We start from the raw sequence: 14,303 nt of genomic DNA on the forward strand, positions 1-14,303 counted from the left end.
AACAGCGGTCAGGGAGTCCGGCTCCAGTGATGATCCTCTCGCCGCTAAATCGCTGGAAGGAGCACGAGTACCACCAAAAAGCCCACCCCTGCAGCGAGACACAAAACAAATGATGGCACCTCCACACGTGTCTACGTGAAGCCAATGGTTGAGGAAGGCCGGCCGTCGCACGCAGTGTGAATGAGGACGGCGTTTGCTCAGAGGGAACCTTTGATCTTTGTGCTCAGCTTCACTCCACAGAGTCCAAGACAGAGATTTAACTAAGAGTCGGACGCTCTGGAGCAGAGACGAGACGGCTGGGCGGAGGTCAGTTCCTCGGCCACCATGCAGTCGGATGATCTCTTCATTCGCAAGTTTCGGCGTCAGAACATGAGACCGCCTATTGCCACGGTCAACTTTGACCCCAAGAGGGAAGCCGGTGTAGTCGAGTGGCCGCCCAGGAGGGAGGGCGATAGAGGTGACGGAGACGGCCTCGCTCCGAGCCGCGTGGGTCTGACACTGAGGTCGGTGGGCAGGGGGCACGTCATGCAGAGGAGTAACAGTGATGTTACCTTAGGAGACCTGGACTCCTCTGGGAAGGCAGGGGGCAAAGCAGCTCGGGCCGTCGGTGACAAGGCGGGTGGGGGGTCACAGGGAGACTCCGGTTCGCTGCTCCACAGGGAATATGGCAGCCTGTCCTCGCTCGAGAGACAGACCCAAGCCCAGGGTCCGAGCACGGATGACCGGGGACCCCTGAGTCCAAACGCCCTCCGCTTCAAAGACCCATTCTTGCTTCTCGGACTGCAGGGCAACCCGCCAGAGCCTGACGGATTCTTTCGCGGTCTGTCTCTTTCCACTGGGGACTCGCCAAAACCTGCCAAGCCGCCAAAGCCTGAAGGTCTAAGTAAGAAGACCAAACCTGTTCCTCCTCCGATCCCTCAACCAGGCCCATACGACAACATCGGCGGTGGAGCCTGGGTCCGACACTTTGCCCACTACGATGTCCAGAGCATCCTATTTGACCTCACAGAGGCCGCCACAAACAGAGACAGCATCGGACGCAAAAAGAACATCACCTCAGGGGCTTCAGCCGCCTCCCAGCTGCGCCCACTCTCCCAAGCCACCCCGTCATCGCCTGCTCAGGGAGGCGGAGGCAACGGTGGGAACGCGGACGACCCCGAGCAGTCGTTGCTGCTGGACGAAGGTGACGGCAACGACAATGAGCTCTTGCTGAGCTGCCCACATTTTCGCAACGAGACGGGGGGAGAAGAGCAGGTGGGTCTGGGTCAGTCCCAGGGGAGGCGGGGACTGTGGTCGAGCCTGCGAACACCCAATGACGCAGCGTCGGTCCTGGAGGAGCCCAGAGAGAGCAATGTCCAGCAGCAGGGCAAGAGCAACTACTTTGTGGAGTACGCAGATTTGGGAGCCCATTACTATCGCAAATATTTCTACATGAAAGGTACGTGAAGATCGTCAACTTATATTCTTATGAGGCGCCACTGCAGAGGCGTTTTCAGCAATCGGCTTACGTGGAATTGTGGAAGCACGCTGCGGTGTTCTCCAGATGTTGAATAGGATGAGGTCGGAGAATTCTCTTCACCCCTCAGGATAGGTAAAGTCTGACTTTGCTGAGATGTCGGGGGGGGAGGGGGGGCAGCAAACTTTGGGCCTGGATTTTAACCTTGTGAAGGTGTATTGTTTGAGGACAGATCACTATATCAGCGTTTATGAGTAATAAAGGGGTTCGCTTTCCTTCTGGAGAGGCCGTTTAATCGGCAAACAAGGCTCTCAAACTCAACCTGCACCGGTTCACTAATTCAGTTACTGCCAGAACCATTTGTCTACCAGCTTTTACTTCAGAATTACACAGAACAGTAGTGTATTGCTTTCATATGTTAGGAGGAGATAGCTTTAATAATTCTCTTTCTGTCTTGCCTTGCTGTGGAAACGATTTTCAGACGGTCCCTCATGTCCACTCACCCCAAGACTGTCACTGTTTTATTTGTTCTATCATTCGCCGTCTTCACAGAACACCAGAATTTCTTTGGCATGGACGATCGACTCGGACCAGTGGCCATCAGCTTCCGTCGGGAGGAGAAAGAAGGGTCCAGCGGAGCGCAGTATAATTGCAGAATCATCTTTCGCACCACGGAGGTAAACGTACATTATTGGTCGACTCGAGTTCGAATGTGGATCTGACGAACGTGGGTTCTCTCCTCAGATGAAGACACTGCGAGGCTCCATCTTGGAGGAGACGGTACCTTCTGCCGCTCGGCACACGACCCCCAGAGGTTTGTCTCCCAAGAGGCTCCTGGAGTTCATCATGCCTGAGTTGAATTTGCACTGCCTCCGCTTGGCCTCAAACTCACCCAAGGTCCGGGACACCCTGCTAAAGCTGGATGAACAGGGGGTGAGTTAAGGCTGCGTCGGCTGACTGTTTGGGACCCATCACTTATTGAATTCAGAATTTAAAATGTCCAATATTTGCAGGTTTTTTTTCCACATGGTCTCAGAGGTTCACATTCAATTTGATTAACTTTTATTTCATGTCGCCAGATCATAACAGAAAGTTATCTCAAGGCACTTTACAGGTGTACAGATTTAAATGGGCAGCCATTTGCCTCAAACCGTTGGGGTTGAGAGAGAGAGAGGAAATAAAGATGGGCGAGAGAGAAACAGATAACAGCAATGATGGCAGCTTTAATAATGGGAATTGTCCATATACGATAGAAACGTTTAGAATAACCAAATGTGCATCAAACAGCACGACGAGGATGAGATTAGAACCTTGGCTTCTCTGTCTCCTCCATGCAGCTGAATTTCCAGCGGAAGGTCGGGGTGATGTATTGCCGGGCTGGGCAGAGCTCAGAGGAAGACATGTACAACAACGAGAGTTCGGGACCGGCGTTCGAGGAGTTTCTGGACCTGCTCGGGGAGCGGGTGCGCTTGAAAGGCTGGGAGAAGTACCGAGCTCAGCTGGACAACAAGAGTGAGCCGAAAACACACACCATTCCCGAATCCCATTGGCTGGATCTCACCTTGTTGCAGGATCATTATCTGAAGGGCACCACTGAGGGCCCGAGATAACTGCTATCTAGCCACATGTAATCTGAGTAATGCCTGCAAAACAGCAAAGTCACAGCTGATTATCTGTGGCCTGCTTTCCCTTCGACGAGCACAACCGACTTCACCCTGACTGACGCTCTCATTGAGCCAAATCTGTGTGTGTGTGTGTGTGTGTGTGTGTGTGTCTCGTTCTTGTGCAGCGGACTCAACGGGGACACACTCCCTCTACACGCGCTACCAGGACTACGAGATTATGTTTCATGTGTCCACCATGCTGCCCTACACAGCCAACAACACACAGCAGGTAAAGCATGGATATTTGAATCATGTTCTACCATTTCTTTTCTTCTAAAAGAAGTATGGCATAAAGAAATCTGCCCCTCGGCACGCGCTCCCACCGTGGGAGGCGTCCTACCCAGCAGCCGCCCCGATCAGATGGCTGTCGGCTTTTGGTGCGTTCTGTGGTTTAAGCTTGTTTGCTTTGTCACTTGCAAAGAAAGATGACGGGACATAATGATAAAGATTAAAGACTTAAATAGAACAAGTCATGGGAGCGAGAAAACTCTTCAGGTAATCTGGCAGGAGCTGCTATAATTTGTTAGTTTTATTTAACTTCTTCGTCTTTCTGAAATCTTTTTGTTTTTCTTTTTACATTTAAGCCATGTAGGAATTCCTTGATATTGAATCAAGAGCATCCCATATGCAGTACAGTATTTTAAACTGCTCATAGCAGCAGTGTGGTTATGCCATGTAATATATTTTATAAAAAAAATATTTTACTCCACTGAACGCGTCGGCTACTCTGTCTCTAAATGTATTCCATCTTAGATTTGAATTAGTTTTGCTTGTTTTGTTCCACATTAGCTGATGAATTGGCGGCTTCTCTATTTGTAGAAGTGAAATGTTTTCACTTTGCATCCAGTAAATGATGCAGCGAGACCTGCAGGCTTGTTTGCGCAGACGCCTCGAGGCGGTTGCCGTCTGCGGGCAGTGATGAGGTTTGAGCCCAGATGCCAAACTGAGATTATGTTCTGTTCCTGCAGTAAACATGTCAAACATGAGTTTCCAGGCTGAAATGTAATCAAGACACCAAAGCATCCAACATAAAAATAAATGTATATCTAAAAGATAGAAAAAATGAAAGTCATAAAAAAAATATTAGAACCATTCAAATTAGCTGGTTTACCATAATAACAATAATAGTAATATTAATAATTATTAAATTAAACACCTATTTTGCTTCATAGTGGTAACACATTATCTGTTTTTTTATCTACGTTCCATGCAGATATCAAGCACAGCACGCAGTTAGCTCCAGTCTGCTGGTTAAATGATTTCCTTGCTGTGTTTTTGCTCTTTCAGCTGCTGAGGAAGCGACACATCGGTAACGACATCGTGACAATTGTGTTCCAAGAACCAGGCGCCCTGCCCTTCACTCCAAAGTCCATCCGCTCCCATTTCCAGCATGTTTTCATCATCGTTCAGGTTCACGAGCCCTGCACTGACAAAACCTGTTACAGGTCGGACTTCCTGTTTGTACTCAAAAATACAAGCATCCTTTTACCACCTTATGCTGCTTTTACAGTCTTATGTCCCCTCCAAAATGAATGCCAGTGGGTCTTATGAGTATTTAGAAGTGTCATCAAAAAGTCAAAGTAAAGATGGTTTACTTGCTGCATTCTTTGTTGAACAGCTCTAGATATAAATACAAATCTGTGGACCCACTAGATTCTGTGTAAATGTTTGGAAATCAACACTCGGCGCGGGAAACAAGCCAGAGATTGAGCGCCTCTGTGATAATCCCACGTCTCCTTTCTATCTCTCAGGGTGGCTGTGACACGCTCGAAAGACATCCCATTATTTGGCCCACTGTTCCCCAAGGGCGCCCGCTTCCCTCGCTCACCCGCCTTCAGAGACTTCCTCCTAGCGAAGGCGGTGAATGCAGAAAACGCTGCAGAGAAGTCAGAAAAGTTCCGCTCCATGGCAACTCGCACCCGGCAGGAATACCTGAAGGATCTGGCTGAGAACTACGTTACCACCACGCCCATCGACTCGTCTACCAAGTTCCCCCTGCTTTCCCTGGGAGGCAAGCGTAAAGACAAGCTGAAGGGCGCCAAAGGGGCCGAGCTGCACAGCGCTGGGGCGCTGGTGTGGGCGGTGACGGTCAGCAGCGGGGGGGCGCGCCACGGCGATTCGGGAGAACTCAGGCTCCCGTGCCTGCTCGGGGTTTCGGCCGAGTCGGTGGTGCTCATTGAGAGGTGCACTCGCAGGGTGGTGTTTAACTGCTCCTGCAGGGACGTCATCGGCTGGAAGGCGGTGACGGAGACGAAAGAGGGGACACCCAGTTTGGATATCTTCTATGAACGTGGAGACTCGGTGTCGATCAGTGTGACGGAGAGCCAGGCGGAGGACATACGAGAGGTGGTGCAGAGGCTAGAGGTGGGTGGTTCTGTCCAGGCTTGGGAGCGCTTCATCCGTCACCCTCTGATTCGTTCCCCTTCTTCTGCAGTTGGTAACCCGAGGCTGCGAGGCTTTTGAGGTCACGCCCTTGCGCGACGGAGTCGGCCAGCCCGGCTTCCTGATGAACGACGAGGGCTTCGTGACGGAGCTGCAGCGGTTTGGTTATGCCGAGAGCGGAGGCTTGCAGCTGTGGGCTCGCGTGGTCCGGCTGTGTGGACACTCTTTGGTCCACCTGAGCCCAGAGGAGCGGACCAGGCTGCTCCGCATCGCACACAAGATCCACATCACCGTCATCCCGCCGGATGAGAACGGGAAGCCTCGCAGGTGGGCGGAGGAGTGGAGCGATGGAACATGAATGAGGGCATCCCCAGGGGGGTTGGGGGGGGCAGCAGATGCTCACTGACACACCAGCTGATAAAAACAACCAATCAATCCAATCAATCCCTCTAATGCGCTGCTTTCACCGGCGAGTCGAGTCAGAGGGTAGAAACAGGAAGAGAAGTGTTTAAATGAGTTACAACCAGAATCCAACTGGAGGGTTCAAAGATGCCCCCCCCCCCCCCCACTTGTTTATTTGCTGCAACAATGAAACGATTGTCACAAAGATGTCATAATTCTTCACAGGAACTGGAGGATCTTAGATTTCAAAGGAATAGAATAGAAGTTTATATAAATATAACCCTCTTTGCCTTTTTGATGAATTTATGACTCAGCGATTCACGGAGACGGCGGGGGTTTTTTTTGTGTTCTGCAGAAGTTTCTCCGAGCTGTACCAGAAAGCCATAAAGGATGCAGAGTGCAAGCCTGGCGAAGATCAGTCCGGCGAGGCCTGGGTGCTGGACGAGAGGGAAGACGAGGAGGAGGAGGAGGCGGAAGAGGGGGAAGGGGAGGAGGAGGGGGAGGAGGAAAAGCTGAAGGCGGATGGAGTCGATGAGGAAGATATCACGGAGGTGCAGGTGGAGGCCGAAGAGAGCGACGGGAAGTCATGTGATAAAGGAGAACGGGAGAGAAGACACGGTTCGCTCCTGCCGCCCGGCTTACCTTTGATACGGGCCACTTCTCTGCAGGACCAACCGACCAATCAGAGCCAGGAGGGCAGTGCCCCGCAGCTCACGCGCAGCTGCTCTCTGGAGAGGCGGCCATCTTTTGGGGATAGATGCGATGGGTGAGTGTTCACGCATCACGGAGGCGGAGGCATTATAAATAAACAGATAATAAGATAAGTCACAAGCTAACAACAACAGCGCTTTTGTTTCTCTTCTTATAATTGCATTTGAATATTGTTTCATCCTCCTGAGCTCGAGAGTCACGGCCTTCCTGTTCTAAGAAGGAGGCGGAAACACTTCGGGACATTTTTGTGTCTGGCTGATGAAGGATTTGAAACCAATGCTGCTTTGTTTTCCACCGACAACTTCCAAGAGCAGCTTGGAGATGAAATATTCATGAGGATGATTTTAAACTCTGTCGCTCACCAAAATGAATTTGACTGCTTGTTAATGTCGGGCAAAGCGGAACGGAAAGGAACAAGACGTCGGATATGACATTTCTGATAGATGGGTTTTGTGAGTGCAGGACAGCAAACATCAGTCAGACCAAAATCTAAAAATCTAAGCCCTCTCGGAGATTGCTCCTCTAAGTGCTTGAATTTCTGGTTTGACCTCTGGATTGGATTGTTTTTTTTTTTTTTTATGTCCCAAAGCTTCAGCAGTCGTGTCCCTCTCTCCCCCTCCCTGTCCGGCAAACAGGCCCGTGTACGAGAACGTGAGGCTGAAAGGAGAACGCCGCATCCACGAGAACTCTGGTGAGCTGAGAGACGCCACGCCCGATCTGATCCTGGCCGTCAAAGCCGAGGTTCCCCTGGAGGACGAACAGGTGACGGAGTGAGACAATGTCAGTGGCGTCGCCACAGCTCTCCGTCTCACTCTGACAGTCTGTCTTCATCCCTGCGGCTTCAGTTCACGGGGGCTGCGTTTGGTGACGACAAAGCATCAGCGAGTGACTCTTCTCCTCGACTGTCGTGCGTGGACCGAGCTGAAAGAAATTCAAGAGCCTTAAGTCTTCATAACTCCATCACCAAGAGTAAGGGGCTCTCATAAACCATATTAAAAAAATATAGAAATAACATGAAAGGAATTGAGTTAAACATTAACGTATGACCTGATTCTGATTATTGACTCAAGACAGGACATGAAAATTTGAAAATCATTTCTGCCTGTTTGTTTCTGCCTTAAACCCCTCTCTTCCTTTTCCTCCCTCTGCTCCCCACTGCAACTCCTTTGTCCGTCCTCTTTCATCCACTGTGCCCCCCTGTTCTGCTAATCTAATATCACCCCTGCTCTGCTGCCACCCCCCCCTGCCAGGCCTGGGATAAAAGAGGGACAGATGGGTAGTGGGAGGGTTGGAGTTTTAGGCAGCCCCAAATCAAGGATCCCCTCTTACACCATCTGCTCTGCCTCCGCTGAGACTATGCGACTCATCATTTAACTGCTGTAAGAGCAACCTTGCTCATCCTCCCGTTAAATTCTTCTGATTCTTGTCGAGGGGCTTTTGAGGCCTCTGATTGCTTTATAATATGTTCTTTCATAGGAAGTCAAGGGGTCTTTAAAGAGTGTTGCAGGTTTTTTTTACACTAAAATATTAAATTCAAGACCTTAATAGATGTTTGAAATTACTGGAGCATCTCTCAGGTCATAATATAATGTGTGTGTATATATATATATATATATATATATAAATACACACACATTATATTTGATGTCTTGATGTATTAATATTTGTCATATTAACTGATGCAAAAATGACCTTAAATAAAAACATTTTTTTAAATTACCTTAAATAAAAGAATCTGTGCTCAACAATACAGCAGCACCCCCTAGTGGCGGTTTGATGCTACTGTAGAATGGCTGGCCTCAATGACTGAACGAGAATGAGTTTTCTGTGACGTCCCTCGTGTCCTTGACCGGTTTGTTGTCTTGATGTATCTTTTGAGTGCATTCATTGATGTCTTTATATTTATTAATTTATACAGCTAATTGATTATCATCCAGGAGTCATTGCGAAAAGGAGCCTCCTACCAATGATAATCCCTGATTTAAATAATGCTAAGTAGTAATAACAATCTTCACTTCATTCTCCTTAGTTCTCTCAGAGACGACGGATTCGACTGAGGAGGAATGGCAGTCCATTGCCGACTTGGCCACAGCCTGCCGCAGCATTTTGGAGGCTTTGTCTCGAGAGGGTGAGCAACCACTAATTCATGCATGTGTTTGTATGTGTCTTTTTCTTAGCGTGTTAATGCAAAGTAATAAACTAGCTGTTTAAGTAGTTGGCATAATCACAGATACCGCTAGAGATCCAATTTCCATCTGCAGACTTCACTTCCACAAGATTGTGCTCCGAGCTTTGTGGCCGCAGCCCGCTGGGTTTAACCACATCTGACTCATTCTGGTTGAACTGCAATGCGAAGCAGGCCTCATCCATCCACCACCACTGTCTGACTTCACTGTTGAAAGAAGTCAGACAGTGGCGACGAGTTGAAAGAAAGTCTTTCCTTGTACCAAGATCACGTGGAAAGCAGCATTTTAGACATGCCCAATCATCTGAATATTATTATGCATATATTATTTGGCAATATAATATATTCAATATATAACCTGGGAGGACTTTTCTGTGTGAGTCTAATAGATCTGCCCTTTAAACACAGATGGGAGCATCTTCTGTATTTCTATTATTCTATGATCAATATTTTTAATGGTAATAATATAGATGATTTCTCCCCACAGACAATAAGGCTGGGGACCCCTCCCAAGCAGGAGACGGCAAGCTGAGAGACTCAAAGGAGAGGTGGGTTGTCTCGCGGTGCATACAGGAAGAAGCAGACGGCTCGATGTCTCTGCAGATAGTCGCCATTGTTTTCTTTTTATCGCACACATTCATTCATTCTCCATTCTCTCTCCATTATTTAGACTTTACCTGCTACATCTAACTGTTTGAGTCAATGTGGTGGCGTTTCTCCGCTGACTCGGCGGCAGACACACGCCGTCATTGACGTCTTCAAATAACAACGCTCAGTCCTTTTCATTGTATTTTACATTTATGCTGTTTCCAGCATTTTTGGTTGCGCCATTTTTCTCCTCCGTGTTGTTTCAAGCAAAGTTCAAACAAAGAAGTCAGAAAATAATGTTTGTGAAACTGAACTAAAATGCTGTCGGAGCTGTTGGCGCGGCGGGAGGAGAAATCAAAATGTGCTGGTGACCCTTACAAAGAGCAATCTCTGTCCCCAGACACCTAGTACTAGGTATGTTATTAATTACTTTAACAAACAAGCTTTAAATATAAAAAAGATATAAAACGCTTGACCATACCGTCAATCAATAAGGCTAAAAATACAAGGCACCATCTTTCCTGAAAAGAATATCGGCGTCTCACATCTCCAGGATGTAGTCATTATGTGTTGCTGCCATCTGATGAAATGCATGATGGGACAATTACACTCGCACAGAACTGCTCTGCTAGTGAGTCATAGTAATTCACGCTGTGAAGACATCCAAACCAGCCAGTACTTTGGTCTCCAGTTACGTTTCAATTACAGTCTACAAAGTGGAGTATTTCCTCTCGCCTGAGTGCCGCTGCGTCTCCTTGTTGCAGTGACTCTCCAGGCCACTTAGAGGAGAAGGTGTCGCAGCTGGAAGCCATGCTGAGGAGGCTGCAGGATGATCTGCAAAAGGTGCTTTGACTTTCGTGAATGTGTTTGTCTGCAATCGTTTATTCACTGAGCTCCGCTGGAGTGTCGTCAGGGAGGAGAAAGGATCTCTTTTTTTATTTTTGATGTAGTCTTTTGTTTGCTGTTACAAAAACGTCTGTCCATTTAGTTTCCTTAAGTACATTTGACTCGCTGTAGATGCATTTAACACACACAAAAAAAAGATATATCTTCATATAATTTGAATATTCCAATATCCCTATTCGTCTAAGATGTGTTTGTGACGACACCTCCGATGATGTGCCAGTATTTCCTCTTCTCGTTCTTCTGTGTTGTGTTTATTTCCATGTGGCTGTCTACTCTACTGTATGTGTTAAATTATCATATCAAACTCGGAAGCCTCTCCGATCAAGTGCCTCTTGTGTTTCGGGAGCCTTCTACCACCTTTCACGGCCTTTCTCAGCCCATGCATCCAGTCGGCGGCACAGAGGCGGACGTTGTGTTGAGGATTTTTGCTCAGTCGTTTCTGTGTATGTAAACTCCTGTGTAAACGCCGGTATATTATTTCCTCCTGATTATATGGAACATTTTCTATTCGTTTTGAAGTCATTGATCAAGAGAAGGATTATATTTTTCATTCATACTTTTAATTTATTAGCATTAAATATAAATCTTTATGGTTCCAGCTTCTAAAATGTGCTTTTAAAGTGTTTTATATATTTATAAGTTGAGGATCTTCCAGGTTTAGGTTGTTGGCTGGACTTTGTACTTTGGGCAGGTGTGATGGGACTTTTATTTTTCTCATATTTACAGTTTTTTGTCTTTGTATCGTACTGTTAAATAATCAATTATTGCTGCTGAATGTGATTAATTGCTTTCTCAATCCAACCAGTAGCCTAAACCCCCCAAAGAAACGGAGACTAACACCATTTAGCGTCTGAACTACTCTCATTTGTCAACATTCAGTAAATAACTGCCTTCCAGCGCTGCAGTGAGACGTTCTTTTATTTCCAGCTCCGTGTTTATGCGCGCCCACCAGCGCGCCGCTGAACCTGTCGCTCCCTCCCCAATCCTGCCACAGCGATCTGAGCGACGGCTTTTGTTTTGTTGTGTACCGATGTCTTTCAGGAGAAAGAGGACAAGGCGGTGCTGCAGGCTGAGGTGCAGAGCCTCAGGCAGAATAACCAGCGGCTGCAGGAGGAGTCGCAGAGCACGGTGGCTCGCCTCATCAAAGTCACCGAGCTGCTGTGCAACGTCAACAAGCCCTGTTAGCCTCGCTGCTGCACGCGCAAACACACGCGTCAGGGAGAAAGAGACGCGGCGTACTCGTACGCTCGGTATTCTTATTTTGATCATGAATATTTGCTCAATCAGACACACACACACACACATCCTTTAAAGTCTGTGTATCACCACAGTGTCAATCCTGAGCCTGACCCCGGACCTGCTGGATGGCGAAGGAGTATGCAAATCAACTCGAGACATGTTCAGCATCTCTTCAGCATCTCGAACAACAGGCAGCTCTCGTGCTGCTGCGTTGGCTTGCTCGGCCAGTGTGCTCCTCTTGGTGTATGTGTGGTGATGTATGTGCGTATGGGTGGATGTAGATCTGTGTGTGTGTGTGTGTGTGTGTGTGTGTTGGCATCTCTTACTGTACCTTGCTTCATAAACTTGAGAAGCTGGGGTGAAATGCATCTGCATAAGAAGTGGCTGTCAAAGACTGAGAGACACTGTACAGTAGGTTTGGTGGCGTCTTATCTGGAATGACCAAAAGTGTGTGTGTGTGTGTGTGTGTGTATGCACACAGGTGTATGTAGTGTTGCTTGTACATGAAGTGTCTGCCTGCTGATGGCGTGGAAGGCTTTGTGACAAAGCAGCAAGAAGTAAAAAAGCCTGCAGGCTGATGATGCTGTGACTCGTGACTCGCCTCAGCGCAGCGTCTGTTACGTAAGAGCATCGCTTCCCGCCTCACTTCTCAGTCGTAGCATATTTGGGAGCGAGCATTGGCGAGATGAGACAAATTTGTAACAAATAAAATAGAATACGAAAAAGGAACTGGAAGAAGAAGAAAAAATATCTATAGAACTGAGCATGTTTGTTCCTCCTGGAAGTCTGAATATTACAGTGATGCAGAAAAGGGCCATACCTCTCCTGAAGATGCAAACAATGGCAGGAAAGAGATGCTTCAGCTTCCTTCCACGATGGCCCGTAGCTGTTCTCGTCTAACCTCACTATTGTAGCAGCCATACTGTAGAAGATCTCCTGCTGGCCTGAACCACAACATGCCCAAAGGCAGCTCTTTCCTTCAGCTCGAATAGCTTTAGGTGTCTGGATAAACACCTTGATCTAACAGCAGAATATTGTATTTAAATCTGTTTTGTGTTTGGCCGATGTCGACGGTGACCGTTCTGGGTAATTGTATGAGTGGTAGCGGTGAAATCTTATCATTCCACCCTGACGTGTGTTTGTGAGTGTTTCCGTGTCGTTCTTGCACTTTTATTTTGTAAAGTCAGCGCTGGACGGGGCACTTGTACTTTATTCAACCTGCCCATGTTGTGTCTCGCTCAACGTGAAGAAGGTGGGCATGATCTCACCCCCCGCCCCATCCCCACACCTGACGCCGCCTTACCTCACCTTCTTGCGTCCCGCTGCTGATGCCGTCAATAAGTAAATGTTTCCAGAGGAGCTGGACTGCTTCTCCTCAGTGCCAACAACAACAAAAAAAGCCCAGGCAGCTCTCGCGACTCCCACCGACATCGAAACGACAAGCGACAAGAAGGGATGCCAAAAGTTCACCAGTCACTCAGACTCTGTTGTTTATTGTACAAACAGCCTCTTGTAATTTAATTATAGAGTCACTGTGAATACCTGGTACCAGCATATTAAGATACAGTATATACAGATGAAACTTTATCAGTATGTGAAGATGCTGTATGCACAGCTGAAGTGTTCCATGTTATTTAGTGCACTGGGTTCATGTTTGCCCTCCTATTGCAGGATGGATATGCAGGCAGGTGTAATCCTTGCAGGCTCCTGCTTCGTCTCCCGTACACGCTGAAGCCTCACGACTGAACAGGGAGCCGTCGGCGTGAGGAGGCCTGTTTTACTGCGTCTCGCGTATGGTCATTTAGATTGTAGGAGGTCGGTCAAGCATGAGAATGTGCCAAGCGACTTCCAAGCTCCCTTCTGTATGTGTGTATGTATAAAAATGTAACTTATTAATCGTGCAAATGTGGATTTTCTTGTAGCTGTTTAAACTGGAGGGATGTGTTGGAAAAAGAAAATGTGAAAGTCGTGGATTTAGGTTTGCTACGACATGACAAAAGACTGCAAATCTCAATGTGACTCTTCTATCATTCTAGTGTTGAGCTATTCAGCTACAGCTCCTGCACATTTAATAAGGTCTTGACACACCATTAGGTGCGCCTTAATGAGTGAAGCATTTCTTTCAGGATGGGTAGTCAGACTGGTCATACTGGTGTTTTGTGGAGGCTTATTTCTCTGACTTTGTGCCTACCTGAAAATGTAATGTATGTCAATCCAGCACAGTGACCTCATTTCTTTGTCTTTGGCTGCACCGACCGACGTTCTCATTGGCAGATAAAGGATTGTCGACAAGACCGTCACAACATCTGGTCTTTCATCCGCCGTGCAGGGTAAAGTCATAGAGGGCAACATGTGACCCGGGATCTGAAATAACAGTAATAATAGATGTGTGATGTTGGTGTGAAGCTCAGTGGGCATCACTGATGTCTGAACACACAAACCTACAAATACATGATTTTTTAAAAAGCAAATTAAAAGGACAAAGGTGCTTCAAATGACTGATGAATGATGATGCATTGGAATGTTACATTTAAGTCAAAATGAGTGTGTTAATTGGCATATGCTTCCACTGACTAAGGGATGGTAATTTTGCTATTTATTTTATTTTTTCTTTAATAGCTTGTCTAAGAATATCGGACATGTTATAGAAAAATATTGCCTAAAACAGACATAAAATATTTCATATTTTGGGCATCGGCTTTTGCTTGCCTGGGAGTGCTAAAAAATAAAAATGTATTTAAAAGTGTGAAAACCCAAAAAGGAGTCATGG

The 14,303-nt window shown here is 47.2% G+C and overlaps 1 protein-coding gene across 1 annotated transcript; it reads left to right on the forward strand.

The window, feature by feature from the left end:
* Positions 1-324: 324 nt before the first annotated feature.
* On the forward strand, positions 325-11,479 carry sipa1 (signal-induced proliferation-associated 1). The gene is made up of 14 exons (XM_068744334.1): positions 325-1,438; positions 2,009-2,133; positions 2,201-2,389; positions 2,794-2,968; positions 3,246-3,349; positions 4,408-4,565; positions 4,872-5,484; positions 5,555-5,829; positions 6,260-6,431; positions 7,461-7,584; positions 8,645-8,773; positions 9,288-9,348; positions 10,153-10,231; positions 11,336-11,479. Exons 1-14 carry the CDS (start codon positions 325-327, stop codon positions 11,477-11,479), a joined length of 3,462 nt encoding a protein of 1,153 aa, XP_068600435.1.
* The last annotated feature ends 2,824 nt before the right edge of the window (positions 11,480-14,303 follow it).

Source organism: Brachionichthys hirsutus, chromosome 10 (assembly GCF_040956055.1).
Source record: "Brachionichthys hirsutus isolate HB-005 chromosome 10, CSIRO-AGI_Bhir_v1, whole genome shotgun sequence".
Taxonomy (NCBI): domain Eukaryota; kingdom Metazoa; phylum Chordata; class Actinopteri; order Lophiiformes; family Brachionichthyidae; genus Brachionichthys; species Brachionichthys hirsutus.